Source organism: Neltuma alba, unplaced genomic scaffold (assembly GCF_004799145.2).
Source record: "Neltuma alba isolate B1F8T4 unplaced genomic scaffold, ASM479914v2 tig00012036_pilon, whole genome shotgun sequence".
In the NCBI taxonomy this organism is placed as follows: Eukaryota; Viridiplantae; Streptophyta; class Magnoliopsida; order Fabales; family Fabaceae; genus Neltuma; species Neltuma alba.
The window spans coordinates 821,087-848,234 of record NW_021636601.1 but is presented as its reverse complement, the minus strand read 5'-3'; the positions used below and the strand labels follow the sequence as shown (position 1 = coordinate 848,234).

At 32.6% G+C, this 27,148-nt stretch overlaps 2 protein-coding genes and 1 pseudogene across 2 annotated transcripts; all 3 read left to right on the top strand.

The window, feature by feature from the left end:
• The first annotated feature begins 3,698 nt into the window (after nucleotides 1-3,698).
• Nucleotides 3,699-12,404, top strand: LOC114721455 (TMV resistance protein N-like). Its single transcript, XM_028907269.1, has 3 exons — nucleotides 3,699-4,050; nucleotides 10,337-10,769; nucleotides 11,315-12,404. Exons 1-3 carry the CDS (start codon nucleotides 3,699-3,701, stop codon nucleotides 12,402-12,404), a joined length of 1,875 nt encoding a protein of 624 aa, XP_028763102.1.
• A 130-nt stretch (nucleotides 12,405-12,534) lies between these two features.
• On the top strand, nucleotides 12,535-18,390 carry LOC114721454 (TMV resistance protein N-like). The gene is made up of 8 exons (XM_028907268.1): nucleotides 12,535-13,022; nucleotides 13,326-14,424; nucleotides 14,527-14,802; nucleotides 15,468-16,184; nucleotides 16,268-16,357; nucleotides 16,502-16,777; nucleotides 17,986-18,102; nucleotides 18,175-18,390. Exons 1-8 carry the CDS (start codon nucleotides 12,538-12,540, stop codon nucleotides 18,388-18,390), a joined length of 3,276 nt encoding a protein of 1,091 aa, XP_028763101.1. The 5' UTR covers nucleotides 12,535-12,537.
• Nucleotides 18,391-21,928: 3,538 nt separating this feature from the next.
• On the top strand, nucleotides 21,929-25,203 carry LOC114721453 (RNA polymerase sigma factor sigB-like; annotated as a pseudogene).
• Nucleotides 25,204-27,148: the final 1,945 nt, after the last annotated feature.

Here is a 27,148-nt window from a genome sequence, read left to right as displayed (position 1 = left end):
ATGCATTTGAAGCAAAACACTTTATACAGATAGTAAGCGAAGCTGAACAGAAGAACACATAGGAATATGGGAAAATCCAAAAAAAAAAACTCTTGTAATATAGAAAATTTTTGATTGGGTTTTAGAATTATACAAATGACAGGAAGGGTTAATAATCCAACTTGTCATTTGTAAAATCAAGAAGAATTAACAACTTTATTCTCGCTAAGCAAAAACGAATAGTTATTCTCTAAATAAATATAGATAATGCTTACACTATTCTAGTGATTACATGATTAGTTGTAGTTAATAATAAGGTACCTAACTACGAAAAAGTGAATAGTTATTTTCTACATGAATCTATGTAACGCCTAAATTCTTATAGTAATTCTTTAAATCATTATAGTAAATGAATACAAATAAGGGTAAAGTTATTAATTCTTCTTAATTTTACAAATAACAGAATGAGTCATTAATCCTTTCTGTCATTTATATAATTTTAGGACCTAATTTGAAATTCTTTATATTTCAAGAGTTTTTTTTTTTGGATTTTTCCTAGGAATATCTAATGGACCTGGGAATAGTAAAAAATGCGACAATGACAGTCGTGAGTTTTGGAGGGCTCTTGAAATGTCCAGAAGGAGGGAGGCTGTGTCGCCGCATTTATATTTTTTAGGGATAAATTTGTCTTTCACACATTTAAGCGGGCAAAGGAAAAGTGGCTCCGCCAAATTGTTCCAATGAAAAATGTCATCTCCATGGAAAATATTTTCCCACCGGAACAGCATACCAAACTTGTCTTAGTTGTTGGCTGCACCACCCAAATTCTTTGAAAATTCAGCTGATCTTTCAACTCTTTTATAATACTATGTAAATCTTGTTAATGGCAGCATTTGCAAAAAAACAATATATCCTAGTCATGTTTCACAAACATTATTCTTAAAAGCTATTCTGTAACTACCGACAAAATAAAATATGATATTCTCTAAGATTAAACAGATTGTTTTTTTACAAGAACAGAATGAGCTGAACCACAAAAGATAGAAGAACTTATCTAAACAAAATACTAAAGAAGAAAAGAGAATTGCTCGAAAGCTTATAGCTCGGTGTGTCCTCTAAACTTTGGTTTCATACTCTTTTTATAGACTGCGGATCACAATACCAAAGAACCTTTTTCTCTCTTAAGTTACATGCCAAAGAACCTTAGCCAGGATAATTCAATTGCTACTGCCCCTTTTTGTTTTAAAAAAAACAACTATTAAAACCATACAGTTTAACATGTTTGTTATATTTAATTAAAAATAAAAAATATATATTTAATTATATTTTTGTTTATAACGACTAAAGAAAATACATGAGAGATAAAAAAGTGACAAATTACTGTAGAGAAATGATAAGTAAAAATTTATTATAGTGAGATAATAAGTGAGATATATTTAAAGAGGATAAAAATAGAAAGACAAGTTTAAAAATTCAAATAAAAAATTTGTTTTTTATATTTAGAAATACCATTATAAGAGAAAATATTTCTTATACAAAGAAGGCCAAAATACATATAATTCCCTTTAATTTTAGCTCTGTTGCATATAACTCCATTTTTAAAAGTTTAAAAACCACATCCTTAACTTATATAGTTTGACATTTAACCTTTTACCATTAAAACGGTCATTAAATCTAACGGTATAGATGCGAGATTTCATGAAAAGGCCAAATACGCTTTTAAACCCTATATTTATTTCCATCTATATATTTTCATGCCCATCTCCATTTTATCAACTTCCTTATACACAACAAAGGCACCACTTTTAATTAATTTTTCAGAACTAGTAGTTAATCATTAAATCTGTTTTAAATATCCATTTCCATTTGCATTTTGTCAAAGGGATTGACGCATGGAGAAATAATCTTCAAGACTAGTTCCACTCGGAGAAACATATATACAGTGCAAGAGAATAACAAATATTCATCTTGCATATAAATAGAAAATCCAAATAAAAGGCGCATGCAAGTACAAATATAAAATATTACAAATTGACAAGTTTGCTTCTGAAATAAATAAGCGTCTGCGTCCATATATTTACTACTCAAACATCAAAATACATGCAAGGGGCATTGTACTAGCACTGGGAAAACGGGCCGGCCCGGCCCTGTAGGGCCAGCCCGTTTAAGTCTGAGTTTAAAAAATAAGTGTTTTTTTCAAGCCCGGCCCGTGAGATGAAGGGTTTGGGCTAGCCCGCGGGCTTTTGGTCCGTTTAACTAAAATGTAATTTTTTTTTATTTTTTACATATTTTATTGAAATAGTAAAAATAAAACAATAAAATTACTAATAAAATGTATAAATATAAATAAAATTAAGCCACAAACATAAATATTATCATGTATAAACATTTATCATAGTGCAATAAAGTCTATTAAATAAATAAACTAAATAGAGAACAGACATAAACAAATAAATAAGTATTAAGTTCAGTAAATAATTATAATGTGGATAATCTAGTTTAATTATAAATAATTAATAAAAAATTTTAACTAACAAACATAGTATACATAAAGAATAATCATTCATCCTACCAACAAAAAAGAAAAGAATCCATCATCTATAGTTCTAAAATTTGTTTCTAACTATAAAAATGATATAGATCTTTATTTTAATTCAAAAGATTCTTTAATTAATTCTATTTCAAGCATAAACAATATGGGAGAATGACAAATAAAGACCCCTAAAAATTACATATACAATATTTTAACAAGTTTTGACAACTTATAAATAACAATCTATTTTTATGAATATACATAGTTTTAAATCTTGTAATTTTCATATTTTTTTAGTTATTTTTCCAACAACTATAGTGATTCTTTTTTCTTTTTTTATAAATGCTATCTGTGTGAGTTATTGGGGTAAGTGAAACTAAAAGTGTGCTATGTGTAAAATGTTTGAATTTTATTTTTTAAGTTAAGAAAAAAATACAAAAATTTTAAAAAAATTGTTAGCGAGCTTAAACGTAGGGCCGGTCCTTTTAAGCCCGACTTTTCTTTGAAACTTTAAAATACAAGCCCGGTCTTCGACTTAAAAGAGCTTAAACGGGCCGGCCTGACGGGCCCGACCCGTTTTCCCTACTCTAATTGTACATTGCAATCTAACAAAGTGGAGTTCTTTTTTTTTTTTTTTGGGTCAAAAGCAAAGTGGAGTTCACACGCAACATTCCCTCTAATATTTTGTTAATGCTGGTTCACAGTAAAAACATGTCAATTAGATCACGTGTTTTTTAAAGACAAACATGAGCACTGAGCTAGAAGAAAGAAAATGTCTATTGAATTACTACCTCTAGTGTTTAATATAAGACATATTTAACTAATTTTAAAAAATTAATAAAATTAAATAAATTATTTTAACATATTATATTTATTATTTTTCTTCAAATTAATTTGTTCAACTTATAAATTGATATATAATTTAATGATATATATAATTTTTTTTTACAAAGATCACTAACATATGTTATAAATAAGTGATGTTTTAGTTTTCTTAAATTTTTTTAAATTAATCAATTGTGTCTTATATTAAAAGAAAAATTAATATGCCAGTCTCCATGGTTTCATCAAATTTTGAAATGAGGCCTTATATTTTTTTCCCCCTTGTTATCCTATGCTTGTTGTTTGCACAGTTTTAATCTCCTTCCATTATAACACCGTTACTTTCAGGGTGATAAGCGCTAGCATGTCTTCTCTCGACACGGCCATCTCCTTCCCCCCTCAGTTGGAACTGGTGCAGAAGAAAGAGAGGCCCAAGCTAGCTAGCACTCGGAGCTCGGCTCAGAGCCACGACACTACTCACTTGTCCAGCTCAAACTTCAGCTGGGCATTCCTCGACTCCCTTATGTGCATGTTCTTTCCTCCTTCACTTCTCCCTGGTGTTGTCGCCGTCAACCGTCGACTTGACATCCCTGACCGAGTTACTCTGCTGCCTCGGACACTTGCTGCTCGACCACGAACCCTTTTGATTCACTTGACGATTGTGACTTCAGAGCCTTCACCAGCTGATTCGGTTTCGCTCTTGCCATCCCCCGCATGTATTTGTCGTCATCATACATATGATAGCTGAGATCTACACCAGAAAATACATGTCTGTTTTGTTATTGGTTCCTTCTAGATGACACATAAACATGGAGAGAGATGAAGAGGGAAGGATATGAATGTTTTTTTGTTACTCTTCATGTATATAAAATTTGGAGAGAGGATAATCATAAAATGACTAGCAGAAAAACAGAACAAGAAAACCAAAAATGTATTTCAGGAATCGAAAGGATATTTCAGGTATATTAGTTTTCTTTGTATTAAAAATCGAAGGTAATATTAATGGATTCATCAACTTCTCACAAATCAATATATACTGTATAAATGTGAAAGGTAGAAAATCTTGATGAATTCTACTTAATACACATCCTCCCTTACTTATAAACTTTAAATTTAAATTTGAAAAGACATGTGGTTTATTTATAAATTTTAATTTAATATTTATTTTAATATTTAATATATTTTTTCTGATTTTAGTTTTAACTATTTATTCTCTTTCTTTTTTTATATACTTTCTTATCACTTTTTATATATTTTTTTTATAACATTATATTTATATCATAAAAATACTAATATGCTCCTATCCCAAATATTCACGTCGTAGAAATTAGTTTAGATACTCGTTACTTTTGATGAACACCCAAATTTATTAACAAATTTAATTTCTATTATCTAAAATAATTTTTAATGGGTACAAAATGAAAAATAAAAAAAATCTGTAAACTATTATGTTTTTTAAAAATAATTTTTATTTCAAAACAGTTAATTAAAAATATTAAATTACTAACAAAATGTTAATTGAGATGATAATTAATGAAAGAATGTAAGTTCAAATTTTGAACACCTAAAGTCAAACGGGGAAAAAAAAAATTTGAACGGTTTATATCATGTCTGACGTTAAGTGACCGCCGGTGAGGAACGCCAAAACCGGGTCTCCAGATACAGAACCACCGTCCACCAGCTCCAAAGGTTATAGCCGCCATCTTCCATTGCTGGAAATCACAATCTAACAGCCACAATTTTATCGTACCCTTGCTTGTCATCTAACTTTTCAATGGCATCTATTAGCACCAGATTCAACCAAGAAATCTTGCAACGAGTCCCAGCGAGAACAGAAAAATAAATCGATGAAGAAAAACCGGTACCCAAAAATCTAATATCCAAACGCGAACGAGGCAGAGCCAGAAATCGATGTTCCACTCAAATCCTCCATGGAAGCAGACAAGGAAAACCAAAAATCAATGTTCCTCATCATCAATCTAGCTCCAACTTGCAAAGATGCGATCTTCACTAGCAGAGCCAGAAATCGATGATGAAACAGAAAGCTCATAAGACAATGAATTCGTCGCCGGAAAAAAAGAACAAAATGGAGAAGGCGAAGATGAAGTGGGGAAGAAGACGAAGGGGGACATCCGTGGAGAGGATGAGTCGCCCTCCCATCTCAGTGCTCACCAACGGTGGGTTCAAAGATCACTTGCGGTGTGGGAGAAGATTGCCGGTTGGGGGGGGGGGGAGAACCGTATGAATCGCTTGCCGTCGCCAGTGCTGGAGGTCGCCGTTCAGGATGAGGTCAGTGATGATGCTATGGAGATGGCGTCGGTGGGTCGAAAAATTAAAAAATGAGAAGGGTAAAAATAGAATTTCATGAAACTCTCTCGAATACCGTGTGATATGAAAGCCTATTCCACAGGCCCACTGTACTTGTACCAAGCACCTCGTCAGAAAAAATAATTGTACCGAACAACTTTGAGCACGGAATTTAATTTAATTTTCGTTTTTGTTTGGAGGAACTTATACAGTGGACCAGAGGGAATAATTATTTGAAGGGAGCCAACTCAACGGCGCACAATGAAGCTTCCTCGTTTCTTCTTCCCATACACAAGTCTTTCTGGAACCTTTTGTTTCATTTCATTCACTCCTTTGCACAAGCTGTATAAGCCTTAAATCTCTCTCTCTCCTCTGGTCTTTATCGTCAATTAGCAAATGCACTGGTAACTTTTTGCTTTACCTACACTTTTCCCCCCTTAATTAACGGTTTCTTCTTCTTCCTCGGAAAGACACGATTAATCCATCGTTTCAAGAGTCCAATATCTTGGAAGCGGATAAATGACAGAAGATTCTGTGGATCTGATGAATCAGCCTCTGAGCCAGCAAGGTAACCCATTTATCCTTTCACTTTCTGCGGGAAGATATTTGATATCTTGTGCTCAAAAAAATAAAAGATGGGTATCAAAAAGAAATCAAAGATGGACATCTTGATGGACACGAAAGAAATTAGTCCCTACCCAAAAATAATCCATATTTTATTTTCTCTTTTTCTTTTTTAATTCTTACCTGGCATTCAAAAGCCGATTTCGAAGCCAGAATCGACCCCTCCAGCTACCCCTTGCTGCAAACTTAGATTTTTGTTATTAAACTTTTTTTTTATAAACCAGATTGATTGTGTTAATTTTTTTTCCTGATTCGGTGAAACCTTATGATTTTAAAAATATTTTATGATATAAAAGATAAGTATACGAGTAAAATTTTATTTTAATTTATGAAATTTATAAAAAAAACACTTTTTTTAAGTGCTTTTTGGTTTCCAGACACCACAAATTTGAAATATATATATAATGTCATTTTGAATTTTAAGAAACGGTTAGGATTGGGTATGTAACTAAAAAAATAAGATCAATGTATCAAAAAATAAGATCAAAGTGTTAGATTCACCATAAAAAAATTAGGATGTTAGATGCAGTTAAAAAATAAGATTTGGTGTAGGATATATCTTAACCTTTTAAGATATAGCAGTCTATTACATGCGAGCATGTCTGTTGTATCATGAGTGATTTAATTTATGCGCAAACATTCCGTCAATGGATTTTTGTTTGAATGTTACCCTAGATGAGGTGGCACTCTCAAAGCATATTAGAATTTTTCTCTATATAAATATTTTTGTACATATTATTTAAATTATATCATTTTAATCATAACCAACGTGATATTGAGTTGACGTTATTTGATTGACTGACACTTTGAGGGTCCGTTTGGATCAACGATTGGAAAAGTAGCTTATTGAAAAAGTAGCTTATAGAGAAGTAAAATTAAAAAAAGCTAAATTGGATAAGCTGAATTGTGTTTGGATTGGAGTTCAGAAAAGTTAGTTTGCAAAAATGAGATTGGTAAAAAGTTGTTTGGATGGTGGTTGAGTAAAAGTAAGTTTGGTTGTAAAATGACCAAAATGGATATGAGTTTTAATAAATAATGAAACATGATTAAAAAAAATGATTTTACATTTGATACTTTACTTTGTTTCACAATAATTTTTTTCGGTGAGGTGTTTCACAATAATTTTGAATTATTCAAGTTAAATATTAATAGTTAAAATTTTATATAAAATAATAATTTTATAAAATATTAAAAAAATTTTATTCCTTTTTAATTATACTTTTAATGATTTGTTTTTAATGTTTTATAAAACTATTACAATTATACATGGGAAATAAAAAATAAATTTGATTATTAAAATTTTATATTAAATAGTTTAAATTTATTTATAATTTTACACAATAAGAATAATAATTTTATCAAATGTAAAACGTTAAATCCAGCTGTTAAATTTTTAACAGAAAAAATGAGAGGAAAAGGGAAGAAAAATAGAGGTCCTGTGTCGGTCCTGGGTGAGAGCTCTGGTAAAAAAAACCAAAGTGAAAGACGGAATAACGCAAGAAGTGAGAGAAAAATAAATCTGACACACCCATAAGCTCTTCATGGCTCAGATAAGCTCCTCTTCTTAGCTTAATTTTAAAAGCCCGGTCATTCAGCTTATAAGAGAGAAGCTCAGTGTATTATAAGCCCCCCCAAACATTGGGTAGTTTTCCAATCGGGCTTTTGTTGAAAAAAAGCTACTTATGGGCTAAATTAAGCCCTCCCAAACAGGCACTGAATTATTGTTTTGACTTGTTGTTGGTTAATAATCAATCCAATTTTCAATATTTTGGATTTTTTTCACTAGCGCGATATTTTGAATTTCTTAAATTACAAAATCACTTTTTTTTTTGGCCAAACGAAATTACTTTTCAAACTTACAAAATATTGAAGGAAAACTACTGATATGTGCGCGTCCTCGGCCCCAAATAAAACATTGTGGGTCCGTTATAGGGCATGGTGATGTATGTGGGATTCTCCTTTGGGAAAACTGTATTACACTTCCATCCAAAAAAAATAAATATAAAAAAGTTTCTTAAAGTTATTAAATTAATATAAAATTTTAAGGAATTTGTTTGGAAGAGATTTCATTTATTCAATTATGAAACTGTCTTCATCTTTTCTTTTTTAAATATGTCTTGACTAAATCGTTAACAAATTAAGATGTAACAACTAATCACTATCATGATAGGCATTAATAATATATTTTCTTTGTACATCACATAAGCATATTTAACTTCAAATCCATGTTATGCACTGAAAACATATATTATTAATACTTGTCGCGATAATTGTTAATTGTTGCATTTTAAGTTATTTATAACTGCCTCTTCAGTTGTCAATGCTTACTGTTAAGCGCTGAGAAAATGTGTAGTTAATACTTATCATGATGATTGTTAATTGTCACATCTTAAATTATTAGTGACTGTCTTTACAGTTGTTAATAAATACGGATAAAAAAACCTATTAAGTTGAAAAGAATATAAGGATAGTTTAGTAATTAAATAGGTAGAATCGTGAGATATTTTGTGACTTCAAATTTATATTAATTTGATGTTTTTTTTAAAAAAATTGTATTAATTTCTCTTAACAGGGATTTTAATACAATTTTTCTTTCTTCTTTTTTCAAGCAAAATGCGCGAATGATATGGTAGGAAAAGGAAGATATTTCGTGATTTTGCTAAAATAAAAGTGCTAAAACTTTGATTTTTGTATTTAGGGTTGTTTGGATTAGCTGTTAAAGAATAACCTCTAAAAAAAACATTGATAAAAAGTTATTTTAAGAATATATTTTAAAAGAATAGATTTTGTGAAAAATATGATTTTGATAAAATGAGAATGTTTAGATGGTTATTATCACCATTACTTTTTTTTTTTCAAGTGCAAATTATTAAATAAGACATAAATTAAGGTGATAATAACATAAAAATTTTTTTAATTAATAATCTTATTTAAAGTACAACATTAGTAAATAATATATTTTTGTTTTAACAAATGATATGTGATGAATATAATTAATTAATAATTAATCTGTGTATATATATATATGAAATATAAGATTAAACATATTTTTAGAAAAATGATAATTTCATCTAAAAAATTTTAAACACCATTTGTCATAATATTTTTGAAAAATTGAATAAATATATGTAAGTCCAATTTATTATTTATATAATTAATATATGTGTGCATCTATCTATAAAACATAAGATTAAATATATCTGAATATCCCAAATCATGGTTTTATATTTCCAAAAGCAAAAAGAAATGCACCTATGAAAAACCATATTTTTCAATACAAAAGTGATTTTACAAAAAAAAACTATGGTGTTTGGATGGTTTTCTCAAAACCATGGTTTTGAGATTTATCTAAACACCAACACAAAATTCTATGTGAAAATGATTAGTAGGAGATGTTTGGATTAGCTTTTAGAGAATAGATTCTAGAGAAAAGTTATAAAAATTTATTTTGAGTAGAGATAGAAGTATGGATATTATGAAAAAGTGATTTTAATCAAATGAAAATGTTTGGATGGTTATTATTAAAATCACTTTTTTTTCATGTGCAAATTGCTAAAAAATGATATAAGTTAATGTGATAATTACATAGAATATTGTTGCTTAAAGCAATAATTCAGTAAATAATATATTTTTCCAACATAGTAATATATAAAAAATATAATTAATTAATAATTAATATGCATATATATATATAAGTGCCATAATATTTTTAGGAAAATTGAATCAGCATAGGTAAGACAAATTTAATGTTTATATAATTAATTGATTAATGATTAATAAGTGTGTTTATATATGTTTATAAAATATTAGATTAAATATATTTTCAAAAAACTACAATTCCATCTTAAAGATTTTCTATGCCTAGGCCACGATTTTTCTATTTCAAAACGTATAAAAATTTCACTTTTGAAAAGTCCTGGTTTTTCATCCCAAAACCATGATCTCCAATCAAAATTGATTTTGTCAAAATTGATTTTTTTTTTAATAGAAGCCTAACACCCCAGTGAACTAAATTTTATGGTCATTCATGATAAATATTAACCAGTGTTTTTGTTATTTAAAATATTGTAGGCAATGGATATGAAGTGTTCTTGAGTTTTTGTAGAGGCGAAGAGACTCCAGAATCTTTCCCTTCCTGTCTCTATTCATCTCTGAGCAAAAAAGGATATTCTGTTTTCAAAGATGATATATCAATTGAACTCTTGCAAAGTGTTCGATGTCCTAAAATTTTCATCATCATCTTCTCTAAAGACTATGCTAGTTCTCGAATGTGCCTCGAGGAACTCACAAAAATCATGAAGTTTCGCAGCATGCCATATGATCATGTAGTTCTTCCCATATTCTATGACGTGAGTCAGTCTGAAATTTGTAATCAAGAATCAATTAAAGGTCGCATACAAAAAGTTTCACCCACTGAAGAGGAGGTTTCAAGGTGGAGGAGAGCTCTTCGTGAAGCTGCGAGGAACGTTCCTGGGATTCATATATCTGATTACATCAAGTTTGGGTAATTTATTTTTCCTTTTGTTTTATGTTCTATTTATTTTCAATGTTTCTAATATATTGCGTGCGTGTGTGAGAGAGTAGTACAACTTTTTTGGCAATCCATAACAATTAGTTATTAAAAGATAAGGTTGATATTAATTCTTAATAATAATAATTATTATATAAAGCAGGTTTATATTAGGCTTTAATATATGTACTCCCTACTCATATAAAAATGCTTTTTCCCTATAAATATTTTGAAGTTAAAACCTATAACACATAGTCTAGTATCACAATAAGTGTGACAAACTTTTAACGGACAACAAATTTAGGATGCAGGACACGCATAATTCCCTTCTATTCATGCTATATGCAGTGGAGCCTTATAATTTATGTAACTCGATTAACATATATAGAACTATGATTTTAAGAATTGACTTGTATTATTTTAATTCGGCGAAGGCGAGAATGTGATAAAATTAACAACGCTATTATGTGTTTATTATTTGCAGTCAGGTTAATTAATCAGTGCTTCCTTTTCTGCTATTCTTTTTTCATAATTCACAGCTATCTACATGATGAGTATGTTATGGAGGATATTATCTATTATGCTGATGATTTTTTGAAGACATTGGATAAGGTGTTCCCTGTTGGAGTGGATTCTCGTGCTCAGGATGTGATTTCAATGCTTCATAACCATAAATCAAAACGTGTTGTCTTCATAGGCATATGGGGAATGAGGGGTATAGGCAAAACAACTATTGCCAAAGCTGTCTTTAACCACATTCAGTGCGCATTTGAGAGTACATGTTTTCTTCCAAATGTTGGGGAACAATCAGAGAGGAAAGTCGACCTTGTTTCAGTAATATGTAAAGCAACAGATATGAGAATAAAGAGCACTGAATCAAGAACCCTTGACTTGAATGAAAGACCTTGCCAAAAGAAGGTACTTCTTGGGCTTGACGATGTGAATCAGTTGGAGCAACTAAATACTTTATGTGGAAGTCGTGAACAGTTTGGTGAAGGGAGTATAATCATCATTACAACGAGCGATTTATATCTACTTAATGCCTTTCAAGTGGATGATATATATTGCATGAAACTTTTAAGCGACGAAGAGTCTCTTCAACTTCTCAGTTGGCATGCATTTCAACAAGCATACCCTAAAGGAGAATTCATCGATGCTTGCAAAGAAGTGGTTGTTTATGCTGAGGGACTACCACTGGCTCTCACTACAGACATTGACTCTATTTTGAATGAGGAGGAATTGGACCAACGGGAATCCATATTGTGGAATATGAATAGAGCTCTCCATCCTGTTATATACAACAAACTAAGGCTTAGCTTTGACTATTTAAATGCTGAAGAGAAAGAAATATTTCTAAATATAGTTTTATTCCATATTGGGAGGGACATGGATGATGTGATCCAAAAGCTGAATGCCCATGGAAGCAATGCTCATATTAGGATACGAGTCCTGGAGGATCGAGGACTTGTAACCATTGATAACAACAAATTTAGAATGCATAATCTATTGCAGGTCATGGGAAGGCAAATAGTCCGTGAGACTTCACAAAGTGAGCTTGAAGGTAGGTTATGGTTTTGTAGGGATGCTTTATGTGCTTCATGTATTATATCAACGTGCCTGTATCAATGATAGTTAATATTATTATCCATAATATTTCTGACATTTTATAATCTTATATTATAAAAATGTTTATATTGTAATAATATTTTAATTATATTAATTTAAATAGCATTTTAATTTATTAATATTCTGATTTTTTGAAATGTATTATTCAGCTTATAGGTATGAGGTGTTTTTGAGTTTTAGAGGTGATACTCGGAATAATTTTACTTCACACCTCTATGCGGCTCTATGTAATGCTGGCATAACTGTTTTCAAAGATGATGTTGAGCTTGCCAAAGGAAACTATATCAAAACGGAACTCTTGCAAGCAATTGGAAGTTCAAAAATTGCAATCATCATCTTCTCTGATGAATATTCTGGATCTAAATGGTGTTTGGAGGAATTGTCAATGATCATGGAGCTTCATGACTTAAATAATAGGGTGGTTCTACCTGTGTTTTACCATGTTGATCCATCAGAAATTCGTCATCAAACTTCCAATTTTGGAAAAGCATTTGAATATCTTATACAAAAAATTTCACGATTAAACAATCAAATTTCACGATTTAAAGATCAAGTTTTAGAGTGGAGGAAAGCCCTTACTAAGGCTGGGAGTCTTGCTGGGACAGTTGTACTTAGTTCCAGGTAATTTTTTACTCTTTATTTACTTTTAATTGAAACACTTGATATGTGTTTGTTATTCGAAATATGACTCACTTCTGTTTATTCCCTCCTAGGCACAGTCTTACAAGTTACATATATTGTAAAATTCTCAAGTCTGATATGGCATATGCATTGTTTGGCAGTGAAATAATGAGTGTTTATTCATAATATTTCCTTTTCTCCAAACAAAACATGTAGCTTTTAAAATATTGAATCTATTTACTTGTAACCATACTGGTTTTTATATCCAACGCACAATTGCTATTATGCTTATGTGATTTGCAGGGACGAGAGTGAATATGTTAAAGATGTTGTTAGGCAAGTTTGTGATGTATTGGACAAGAAAGATTTGTTTGTCGCTGAACACCCAGTAGGAGTGGATAATCGCGTGGAAAAAGTGATCACAATGTTGAAAAACTATCCGTCTAAAGATGTTGCCGTGGTAGGGATATGGGGAATGGGTGGCGCAGGCAAAACAACTATTGCCAAAACCATTTATAATCAAATGGGTCCCACTTTTGAGAGTAGAAGTTGCCTTTCAAACATCAGAGAAGTATGGGGTCAAGAAAAGGAAAAAGTGTGCTTACAAAACCAACTTCTTTCAGAAATATGCAAGACAACGCAAATGAAGATAAATAGTATTGAAGCAGGAATAATCACATTAAAGGATAGACTTCGCCATAAAAAGGCACTAGTTGTACTTGATGATGTGGATGAGTTATCCCAACTAAATGCATTAGCTGGGAGCTATGACTGGTTTGGTCAAGGAAGTAGAATAATTATTACAACTAGAGATAAACGTCTACTCCCTATGGGTTGTCCTGTTTACCCAATAGAGAATTTGGATGATAAGGAATCTATTGAACTTTTTAGTTGGCATGCATTCAAACACAAAAGTCCTAAAAAAGATTTCATTGAACTTTCAAAAAAAATAGTTGCATACTCTAGGGGACTTCCATTAGCTCTTGAGGTCCTTGGCTCTTATCTATCTACTAGTGACGACACAAAGGAATGGAATGAAGTATTGCAGAAACTTGAAAAAATTCCCAAGCAGGAGATACAAAAGAAGCTAAAAATAAGCTTTGATGGTTTAGATAGTTTGGAGAAAAAAATATTCCTTGATATATGTTGCTTCTTTATTGGGATGGATAGAAATGAAGTGGCACAAATATTAAATGGCTGCAAATTCTTTGCTGATACTGGAATCAAAACTCTTGTGGAGCGAAGCCTTGTAACCATTGATGAGAAGAACAAGCTTGGTATGCATGATTTGCTGCGTGACATGGGAAGAGCAATAATTCGTGAACAATCTCAAAATGAGCTTGGAAAGATGAGTAGGTTGTGGTTTCATGAGGATGCACTAGCAGTGTTATCAAAACACAAGGTAGGAACTCATTTTGTATCATAACACGGGTTTCTATTTTGCTTTTCGCAAACAAATAAAATAAGTGCACATTTCGATTTCAATATGCGTTAATTTTTGCAGGGAACAAAGGCTATTGAAGGAGTGTCTTTGATGTCAAAGGTTGGATCAAAGCATTTACTTCAGATAAAAGCATTTGAGAAGATGAAGAGACTCAGATTACTTCGTCTTGACAATGTACAACTTAGTGGAGATTACGAATACATCAGTAAAGATCTCAAATGGCTTTGCTGGCATCATTTTCCCAAGGAATACATTCCTAGCGACCTTTATCAAGAGGATTTAGTTGTCATTGACTTAAAGTACAGTAATCTCAGACGAGTGTGGAAGGAATCCCGGGTATGTAAATTAATAGCTAGTTTGTTGGCTTTTTGAGCAATAACTGCCCAAATAAAATTGAAAAATGAAAAATATTGTCAAACTGCTATATGATAGAAAGCCTAATTTCTCTGGGAAAAAAAAACCAAAATACTTCAAACCTAGTTTCTGTGATATAGTGTTTTTTTAAAATTTTTTTTCCCAGTATATGACTCAAAAGGCTGAGTTAATTTGTGGCGTTAGTTTCAAAGTTTATGGATTTATATTAAAGTGGGATTTGAGATGTGTAAATAAATTACTTTATTTTTTATTGGATTTTATATTTTACAACCTTCTTGATAGATTTTTTTTCCATAACTTCTGACTAAATCTTCCCTGCCCACTATTGAAGAATAAAGCTATTAGATTTTGTTTATTTCGCATTGCTTTACATGTCTTGCTATAGATCTAGATATTACCCCATTTTATTGAATTTTGTGTTACCTTGGCTTTTCTAGATCACGTATTCGATAGTATGTTTATCTCTTTCAGAGTTAATTTTCACTTGATTGAAAACAATGTTTTCACTTAGGGTTTTCAATCTAGATGAAGGATTTTACATATAATTGTTCCCTCATATTTTATTATTTATTTTTTTAAGATGTGTTTAGCTAATTTCCCTTTGAAATTAAATGTTTTTGTTATAGTTATTGGAGAGTTTGAAAATCCTCAATCTCAGCCACTCTCCTCACTTGGTGCAAACACCTGATTTTTTGAAACTACCAAATCTTGAAGAGTTAATCCTCAAAGATTGTCCAAGTTTGGAAACGATACATCATTCTATTGGGCTTCATCCTAAACTTCTTCGGCTAGATTTGGAGAATTGTATTGGCCTTCATAGTCTTCCAAGAAACATTTATGGATTAAAATGCTTAAAAGCTCTCATTCTTTCTGGTTGTGGGAATATTAAAAAGCTTGAGGAGGACATAGAACAAATGGAATCTTTGACAACTCTAATTGCTCCTACAGTAAAACAAGTGCCCTATTCTTTGGTGAGATTGAGAAGCATTTTATATCTATCTGTTTGTGGTCATGAAGGATTATCAAATCATGTGATTCCTTCTCTCTACCGGTCCTGGATGTCCCCAACAAATAATCCACTACGTCTTATTCCATCACATGAGGGCAAGCCATCATCAATTTTGTGGGATATACTAAACAGTATCCATAGTCCTTCAACAATCCCAAGTACTGTGCCAAAGCAACAAAGTCCTTTGTTGGAAGATGGATTGGAGATTTCTGATTCGTTGTGTGCCACAAATTGTATGGACATCTCGATACTTAAGAATTGCTTGGAACATCTTTTAATTAACATTGGAAAGAATTCTCAAGCCTTTTGTACACTTTCAGAGAAGATTTCACAGGTTCTCTCTCTGGATTTTTTAAAAAAGATTTCTACATGCATAATTATATAGTTAAATTAGAGGTTGTTTTTGTTACTATGCAGGAATTGAATCTTACAAAGGATAGTGATGACTGTATTCTTTCTGGTGATAATTACCCCTATTGGCTAACATTCAAAGGTGAAGGAACTTCTGTAAAATTTAAAGTGCCTCCAGTTAATAGTCATGATCATCTAAAAGGGATGACTATTTGCTGTGTATATATCCCCTTAAGAGATGTGGATAACAAGGCACGTGAATCTTGTATAATTTACTTAATGATCATAAATTATACAAAGGCAACCACTTTGCGCTACACAGAAGACAAACTGAAATCCTTGAAAGAAGCAGAGATGAAAGAAATAATATCAAATCTGGAACCTCATGACCAAGTGGAAGTGATAGCAGTTTTTGGGAATGGATTCACTGTGAAGAAAACAGTGGTCTACTTGATGTACAATGAATCAATTGATAAACAGATGGAGCCTTCAACATCTGAAGCTGTAAATTTAACTAGCACCAAACGCAATTGTGAGGAGGAGTATGAGGCACATCAATCTACCAGACCTAGAAAGGCAATGAAGATTTGAAATTTGGAAACTTTCTTCCATTTCTTTTTGCAACACTTTCTCTTGAGTGTTTTTCTAGCCATAACACCTTTTATCTAGTCAATATGTCATTTCAGAATTAAAACTGATCTATACATATGGTTGTACATAAATGATTATATTCTCCCATTTGCAGCTCTCTTTTTACAGGTAATGTGGGGTGATATCCCTTTTTCCTCTTTCCTTCCTATTCCTGGTAAAAATGAAGATAGAATTGTATTAAAAATATAAGAAATGAAATCAACTAGTCTTTGTTTAACTTGTTATTGAAGACTATTACTCTACAATGTTAAAAAACCTCCTAGAATAGTGGCTAGAAGCAGTGGCGGGGCCATATTGGATATGACATTAAAAATGGAGAAAGCAGAGTGTTTTGAGATATAGTTTGGAGCAAAAGCAAGAGACATGTCTGGAATTGCTGACGTCTTCTTGCTAAGGGGTCATCATCTGTGCTATAATCACTCTTTTATATAATGAGAGCTTAACAAACATAATTGCAAGATAAATCAAAAACAGACAATACTGTGTATATATATATATCTCTGTGACAAGTCTCAGAATTATAATACTAAGAGATGAAGAAGACCAGAAGCATTAACAAATAAGATGGAAAAATACGGGCTATAGGAAGGGAGTAGGGGAAACTCCAGAGTCATAGGGACAATGGCCAGAGGGAGAAGAGAAAAACAGCAGAGAGAAATCTCATAATTAGCTTCACTGCTACAGGCCCCCATATTTCCCCATCTAGATACCCCAGTGGATTGTTCCATGTTAGTCCACTCTTCATAAGCCCAATTATTGCATCTTGTGGTTTATTAGTCTCAGGTTCACAGTTATAAGCTTATTTTATGTTCAGCCCATTCATTACAATCTGGCAGCTATTCTCCTAGGGTAACATTACACATTTATTAGTTGCTAATGTGCTTGGCGCAGTGTCGTTTTATCCTATCTCTTTTTACTTACTTTGGGAAGATGTGACAAATTGTATGCATTCTATTCCGAGTCTTATAATTTGGGAAGGCAAGGAAACTCTCAAAAACATACCTATTCATCAGAGCACTACGCTATAGTTATCACATTAGTTACTGAGGTTCTGGCATTTAGAATCTAACCTTGCCAATTATTTATGACATGATTGAACTATGGTTATATGACCTCCTTTCTTTTCTTTCCAGCACAAGGTTTCGTTATTATCCGTGGAAGCCATGTTCACCACCTGCATCTTTGTATTTGTTCTCGATGTAGTCCATATAAACTATTGGGTTCTGACTGTTTTCTTCGGAGGATTGAAAGTGAGTATCTTTTTGAAACCTCTGTAACTACATGTTCGTGCTCATCACTTTCTTTCTTTATTAATAATTCAGCTGAGGATGAGCCTCGGAGCAATAATAAGGTTGCAGGCATGTATTCCTGGAGATCATAGGCTCAAATCTTCAAAACAGTCATCCATGGATAGGCATAGGCGCGATGGGACCACTCCCCTTTTGGTTCAGTATGAGCCCATCTTGAGGGTGAAGTCAAGAGCCAGGACGGACTCTATCGCTTCCCTGTTGGGACTTCTTGTTGATAGAGGACGATGATATGGTGTGTGATATATATAGTTTTAACTAGTTTTTCTCACTTTTTAGGATAAAGTTTATTATTGTTGCTGTACTTAGTACTATGAGATATAGTCTACAATGAGTATAACTTGCAAGGATATTGAGTGTAGGGACTGTTTGAATTGAAAGAGAAAATTATAAGGACAAAACGTACAATCAAACTAAAACAATTACATTATCATGAAACAACTATGAGGTCAATCAGACTATAAAGTTTTTCTATTCAGCCATGTAAAATAATACAAGTAAAGACTGGAAAATTTGTCAAAAAGACAAAGAAAAGGACCGAATCTGACAAAAATAATTATTTTGGTTGAGATTTTCATCTCATAAAATAAAAGTCAAGAAAAAATAAACTCAAAGTAATAGTGGAGTGAAAATTTTTCAGGAAAATTGGGGGGAAATCCCCCATTAAAAATTTTTATGGTGAAAATAACCAAAATCATTGTGTGTATAAAATCCACAAAGCATTTGTACTTTTTGCGCACAACAACCTATTACCTGCTCTTTACCAATAAAATTTTCAGCGGAAGTTTTTTTCCAATTTTCCTGATTTTTGTTTTCAAAGAATGAATTTGGAGGGTTAATATGTAAATTTTTTTAAAAAAATTTTCACTCAGGAATATTAGGCACTTGAATTTTTTTTTGTTGTGAATTTGCTTAGAAGTTTAAAATCATGACAATATTATTTTATACTGTTAAAAATGTTCAACAATAGATGTTAATTTTTTAATAGTAAGGAATAATATTCCTATGATTTTAAACAAACAAGGCAAATTTGTATTTAAAAAAATTTTCAGCTGTCCAGTATTTCTAAATAAAAACTTTCAGAATAAATTTGTTTCTTAATTTGTAACTCTCCCGCAACATCATTATATACAAGTTTAATGGTTAATATTCAAATCTGAATTGAAGAGCCCTGGATTAAAAAACCACAAGTTACATTTAATGTGCCCATGCGATAATAATCTATAAAATAAATTTTCCTCTTTGTATCGAAAAAAGCTCATATTCAAGACCATATGGTAATGGACTTTCATTGTATTTCAATCCATAAAATATTTGTTATAATTTATTTTTAATATATTGCGGAAAGAAATATATATAGTTATAAAGAAGTGTCTCCATTATTAGAAATTTTAAAAATTTATTCAAAAACAACGGTTTTCGTTGTTATTCTTGAAAAGGGTAAAAACTGAAAATAAAATGAATTGGGCTGTGTCCCTTTTCTCTCTCATCCTCATCATCTAAACACCGGCTCAGACGCCCCTATCCGCTTTTTGGCCTCTCTACCATCGATTCCCTGCACAAAGTCTTCTCTTTTATCCCTCTCCTCCTTCTTCTTCCTCTTCCTATGACACTCTCTCGATTGCCCTTTATTCACAAGCGGGCTACGCTTTTCTCCTCCGAGTAGTGGTGGAGCACAACCACATACGAGGGCCGTAGAATGTCTTGTTTATTGCCGCAGTTCAAGTGTCAGCCCGACACTTTCTCTATCCACTTCGGAGCTCATCCTCATGTTTCTCTTCTCTCCACTCATTCTCACTCGCACTCCCATCTCCGTAAGTTTTCCCTTGTCTTTCCCATTTGACTATGCTTTTGATTTCATTGCGATGTATGCTGAACTGGGTTTATCGTAGTTTTGGTTATTTTGTGAGGACTTAGTTTTCAGTAGTCTGCATTGCCTTTGTTGTCGATATGTGCTACAAAAATTTATTCAAAAGAACACAGTTTGTTCCTTTTCGAATCTTTGGGACTTAGATGTATATTATTCTTAGTCCCTGTCAGTGTTATTCACTGAATCGTGAAGTTGATATGCGACATATGGAACAAATTATCATTTTTGAGTTACCGTTGGGTGTTGTGACGATTATGCATTTGTGTTTAGTCTTTTCCCATTTTGACATCAACTGCCGTTTCAATTTGGCTGCAGAAGCCATTTTTCCTTCTTAATTTATCTGTGCTTCTTCAATGCTAAACAGATTTGTTGTGATGGATTGCCTTAATCATATTTCTAAGAAACTTAATCTTGTTAGGCAAGAGTCATCTTCAAGAATCATCAATAATTTAGTTAAATTTCTGAAGAAAAAATTGAAAATTGATGAAGAGTTTGAAAGAAAAAAGTGAAGTTTGTTTATTTCTATTGTCTATATTTTCTCAAGGATCATCAATAATTCAATAATCTAATTATATTTCTGAAGAAAAATGAAAAAAATTGAAGGGGTTGAAACTTGAAAAAGGAAAGCAAAGTCTTTTTATTTCTACTGATATAAGAAACCATCCAAGGAATTGGAAATTATGTATAGTCTTTGGCACATTAACGTTTGTCTTGTTTTAGAATTTCATCCCCTAATTCTGAATCTACTTGTGCTGGACACTACTATAATGAAATTGCTATTGTGGGCTTGATTCAAGTTACTTGTAGAGAAAATATGAGGAAAGCACAAACTAAAGTTATTTGCATCATAATTTAAATCTCACATAGTTGATATATGCTAATTAGGGAGAGTCATACGTAACTCATTTTACTAAGTTTGATGAAAACTGCAGAGTTACCTCTCTAGCTGTAGTGATGTGCTGAATTGCCATTGATTCTGTTATTTTATGGCTAGATTAGGTGGACACTTTCTTACCCCTATTGTTCTTTGACTGATTGAATTGATCTGATCAAATTGGTTCACTTGAGCATTTGTTCAGTTCCATTTTTTTGTATCCAGATAATACTTTCCTTGAAGAAACCTGGTCTTCTATAATTAAAGCGATATTTTCATTTGAACATCTTATTAACAATATTCATGCTTTTCTTCAAAACTACTCAAAAACTGCTAGCGTGAAGAGTGATTACATATATAGTTTAATTAGCGAGCCAGAAAGGTCCTCTATTTTGTTCTGTTTGTCGTAACAGTTAACGCAATTAGATTTTAACATTATGTTTTGTTGGAATTTGAAACATGCAGCAAAAAAAGCAGAAACTCTGTGTTTCCAGGCACATTGTCTTTTATCTGCCACGTCTCCTTCTACCTCATCATCAACTGGATCAGCAGCAATTCTCAGTTTGTAAAAGTTGGCATTAACTCCTATAGATGGTAATTCTGACTCAGTCACTGCAACCAGACCTTGGACATATATTGGTACAACTGCTCCACCCACAGAGATTAGATTTCACAATTATATTTTGACATAATAATTATATCAATTCCATGATTGCCTGATCAAGACATAATGTTACATGCGCTGAAAGGGATTTATTCCTAACAGTGTGCATTTGAAGTGTTTAATGGACAAACTAGGTCATCTGTGCATGCACACCTAATGATGTTGTGTTAGAACTATAATCTAATAATGTTGAGAAACATTAAATACCAATTTTTATTAATTTTTTTGGGCCATATGCAATTAAGTTTCACTATTTGCTGATTTTTTGGTAAATAAAATTTCTCTCGCTTTATCAATTGCTCCACTTTAGTTTGTGTTGACCAGTGTCGTTATGAAATGTGAACTTTTCTAGTTTTCTTATATGCAGGTGAGTTGATATTTAATTTGAGGGTTTTGACCAAGCTCTTAATTTTGGAGTGTTTCCAAAATGTTTAATTTTATATATATAACTTTCCAGTGGCTAATTAGGCTTGTGCTATTAATCAGGCAAGCTTTAAAGCAACTTTAGCTACAGAATCTCTTATTACTAGTGAAGAGGCTGTAATAGCTGCTGCTGCTTCTGAAGCTGTTGCCCTTGCTAAAGCAGCTTTGAAGGTTGCAAAGGATGCAGCTGTGCTAGCCAAAAATAGGTCCCCAGCAGAATCGGAGTATAAACCGTCCATTTCTTCCAAACCTGATAACTTACTTCTTAAATGGGTTCAACGTATGGAAGCTGAAGATGGTCTAGTGGGAGGGTCCATGCGCACTGAAGCAGAGACAATGCGAGACAGTAGCATAAATAATAATGAAGAGGAGTCTGATGATGTGGAACCAACAAATGAGGAACTTGAGCATTTGGAGGAACAGCTTTTTGGCACCATAGCTGTTAGGTCAAAGCGCCAAACTGAACAAAAAGCTAGAAGAGCCAGGGCAGCTGAGAGGGCTTCCACAAATATTCTATCTTCAAGTCTGGATCTTCTAGCCGTAAAAAACGTGCTGCTATGCAAGAAGTAGACTATACTGATCCATTACGATATTTAAGAGCAACAACTAGCAGTACTAAACTTCTTAGTCCAACTGAAGAACTTGAGCTATCTGAAGGAATACAGGTATGATTTGCATATAGTGATGTTCATGTCTATGATGCTAATCACTTAATATTTACCAGATAATCTTCATTGAGCTGTTTCCTTTTTTCCTTTTTTTAATGTATCTTGGGCATCTATGTTAGTTGTCATTCTAAAATTTTCTCCAATTGGCAGCAGCCTTTTTGAGATATTGTGTTTAGCACCATTCTTATTAGTTGCTTCAAATGATTTATTTTGGATGAGTAGCTATGCCCTAAAGCTGGTTAAATTTCTTCCTGGTTCTTTTAATTTTTGTTTTGCTGGCATTTAATGGAATTTAGAAATTGCTACCTCAAAATAAAGAAGATTTTGTTTGCTGCTAGAATTTTCTTAAAGTTCTCATAGCTATGTAATGTTCCCTCAAATTTTTTGCTTAATTGTAGTCACAGGTAGAGCTGTGCATTACTTCCTGTGTTATTAAGAATCGATGATACAGGGAAGCTTTTCAAGCTCTCTCTTTGGTCATCTGTTCTGTAACTGGGAGCAGAAAAAGGGGGGGGGTTTAAAAAAATAAAAATAATAATATTATTAATTTAATAATAATAGAGCTACTCGTGTAAATATATATCTCCATCATAAGATCTCGTGACTTTGTAGAGCTTTCAAGATTTGAAGTCCAAGAATCACTAGAGAACTAAAGTATCTTTTTCATTGTGGATTTAATTTCTCTATTCATTTTATAGCCTATCTTATTTTCCTTTTCTATGTTTCAGGACCTACTAAAGTTGGAAAAACTCCAAGATGATCTAGCAGAAAGATGTGGCAGTCCGCCAACATTCGCTCAATGGGCTACAGCAGCAGGAGTGGATCAGAAAACCTTGAGAAAGCGCTTAAATTATGGCACCTTTAGCAAGGACAAAATGATTAAGAGTAATATAAGTCTTGTCATATCAATTGCGAAAAATTTATCAGGGAGCTGGAATGAATCTCCAAGATCTTGTCCAGGTTTTTGTCTCACCAGTATTACTCTTATGGTAAATAAATATTGTCAGAGGTAAATCCCATTTTAGTCCTCCAAGAATTACTCAAATATCAGTTCGCTCCCTATAACATTTTGTACCGCTTTGTTGTTAGAAAGATTGCTTTTATTTCAATTCCATGGAACATCTAACTCTAAGAGATTGTATTGTAGTACCGCCATACCTTCAAGTACTATAAGAAGACTCAAATTCTTTGAGGGAGCGAATTGAATGGTTGGGTCATCTTTAGGGGACTAAAATAGGAAGTAATTAAAGTATCACGTTAAGCATGGTGATGATGACCTTGATGCTTCTAGTAATGAGTACTTTATGCTTTTCCTTATTGACTCACAGGAAGCATGTCGAGGCCTTGGGAGAGGTGCTGAGAAGTTTGATGCTTCAAAGGGTCTTAAGTTCTCCACCTATGCTCACTGGGGGATTAAACAAGCTGTTCGGAAATCACTTTCCGATCAGTCAAGGACAATGTGCCTACCTGTGAGTAATCTGTGATTGTTGAATGATGATTACTTTCTCCTTAACCATGTATCAAAGTAGTTCCTATGCTACATATAATTTGTTGTTCCAAATGAATTGATTTGTGTTGTTCTTGGCTCAACAGCTCCACATGGTGGAGGCATCTTACAGGGTGAAGGAAGCAAGAAAATAATTGTATAGTGAAAACGGAGGACAGCCTGATGATGAAGAAATCGCTGAGGCAGCTGGACCGTCCATGAAGGGGCTAAATGCTGTTCTTATGACCCCAAAATCTCTTTGATCACTGGAACAAAAGATTGGGATCAACCAGAATCTTAAACCTTCGGTCTATCCTCATCTTATTCAAACTTTTCCCATTCAAGTATCAATACTCTTCGGTCTTGTTGATATGGTTGTAAAAATATTGAAAAGCTTGAGGAGGATGTAGAGCAAATGGAATCTTAGGTGCCTCTAGTTGCTTCTACATTAAAACAAGTTCCTTATTCTTTAGTGAGATTAAAAAGCATTTTATATCTATCTGTTTATGGTCATGAAAGATTATCACGTTATGTGATTCCTCATCTGTATCTCTTGGATGTCCCCAACAAATAATCCACCACCTCGTATTCCAACACGAGCGCAGGCCATCATCAATTTTGTGGAATATGTTAAGCAATTTCCGTGGTCGTCCTTCAACAATTCCTAATGGTGAATCAAAGCAACAAAATCTTTTGTTGGAAGATGGGTTGGAGATTCCTGATTCATTGTATGCCACCAGTTGCATGGATGTCTTGAGGTGTGAAAGCTCTTTGGGATGTCTTTTAATTCAAATTGGAAAGAATTCTCAAATCTTTCATGCACTTTCAGAGGGGGTTTCACAGGTCCTCTCTTTCTAGATTCATTTAAAAAAGAAAAAAAAAGAAGATTTCTACATGCTATTACATAGTTAAATTAGAGCTTATGTTTTTACCCCTCATTCGTGGGTTCAGCTGGCGAAGGGGTTAAACTCTTTCACCAAAAGGAGGGGATTTGATCTTGGAGAGTGTCACTTTGTTGTGGCTCTAGTTACAGCACTGGGGGGCATCACCATAGCGTAGTGAAGGTAGGAGTTGCACTGTCCTCAAATCGTGAGTGAACCCAACCCTTTTTCTAAAATTTCTGTACCAAAAAAAAAGAGGTTATGTTTCTTTTCTTGTGCAGGGGTTGAATCTGAAAAAGTATAGTGATGATTATCTCCCTAATGATAATTTTCCCTATTCGCTAACTATCAATAGAGAAGGAGATTCTATAGAATTTAAAGTGCCTTCAGCTAATGGTCGCGATGATTTAAAAGGGGTGATTATTTATTGTGTATATTTCCGCTCAAGTGATTTGGATAAGAAGACATGTGAATCTTATATAATCAACTTAATGATAATAAATTATACCAAGAGAACCACTTTGGTGTATACTGACGACAAACTAAATTCGTCAGAAGAAGCAGAAGGGAAGGAAACAATATCAAATCTAGAATTTGATGACCAAGTGGAGGTGAAAGCAATTTTTGGGAATGAATTCACTATGAACAAAGGGCTGTCTACTTGATATATAATGAGTGATTTGATGAACGGATGGAGCCTTCACCATCTAAAGCTGCAAATTTAATTGGCACCAAACACAAATGTGAGGACGAGGAGCATTCGAAATTTGGCTACTTTCTTCCGTTTTTGGCTACGACACTTTTTATTGTTTTTGTTTTCTGGTCACGACACTTTTCATGAAGTCAATATTTCGTTTCAGATATGCATGGTTGTACATAGAGCATTATATCCTCCCATTTGTGGCTCTCTTTTGACATAAAATGTGGTGTGATTTTCCTTTATTTATTCTTCCTTTTTCCTCCATTGGTCTCTATTTGAAAAAAAGTTGAACATAAAAGGGAATATGGGGGGAAAGTCCCCATTTGAAAGCTATATAGGTAAATGGACCTGATAACTCGTCATCTTTTGAGGCCTTTCAATGTAAATTAAAGTTATAATGAAAAGACCAAATACCTTAATTGCACAGACTGGAAATTTAGTTGCATATTATTGAAATTTGATTGTACCTAACCTAAGTTGCAAATAATAAAAGATAAATTGCACATAGCAAAAATTCAATTGCACACGAGAAAGATATATCACAAGTAAGGAAAAATCAATTGTATTTAACTTATAAGTTGCACATAATGAAAGATAAAATGCATATGGAGTGTTTAGTTATATATAAGAAAGATATATCACACGCAAGGTAGGTTAGATTGCACATAATATGCTTTGAACATAATAGAAGATAAACTGCATATATATAAAGTTTAGTTGCACACAATAAACATTTATTGCATGTAAGGGAAGTAATGAGAGTCTTTATCGTCTGCCGTGGGGTTCCTACTAAAAAATAAATCTAAGCAATACAATATAATACAAAACTCGAGTCATTTCATTGTAAGGAACCTTTATTCGAAATCCTAAGCTAACTAAGCATTAAAAACAATAGATTGACAAGGGAGAAAGGTTTTGGATTTTGAAAATTAGTCTTACTGTACTAACTATTAAAAATGTAACAAAATAAATCTAAACTACCATTTTTTAATATTTTTTTGTTATAAAAGTGGTATGAGAATGAATATGATAAAATGTATGATATAAATGCTTCTTGGAAGTGGATCAATGACTTTCCTTATTCAAAATATTTTGGGAGTTAAAAACAATATCCTAAGTCTTAATGGAAAATCTAAAACACCGTTCGAGTCTAGCAATCTTAATTGGTAATTATTTCTACTACCATAGCTAATAAACACCTCTTGACTCACTATTGAAAACTACTTAATGTGCAACTGTGATTAAATCAAACAGCTTGTTCCTCTTAAAGAATAATGCTGAACCTAGACATTAACAAAGTGCTCAACCAAGACACTCAAAAACAAGATCATCCCTGCTAACATGTCAACCAGTACAATATCAATAAACTCACAAAAAGGAATACATGAATATATAACATTCAAGCTACAAAATCCAATCACAA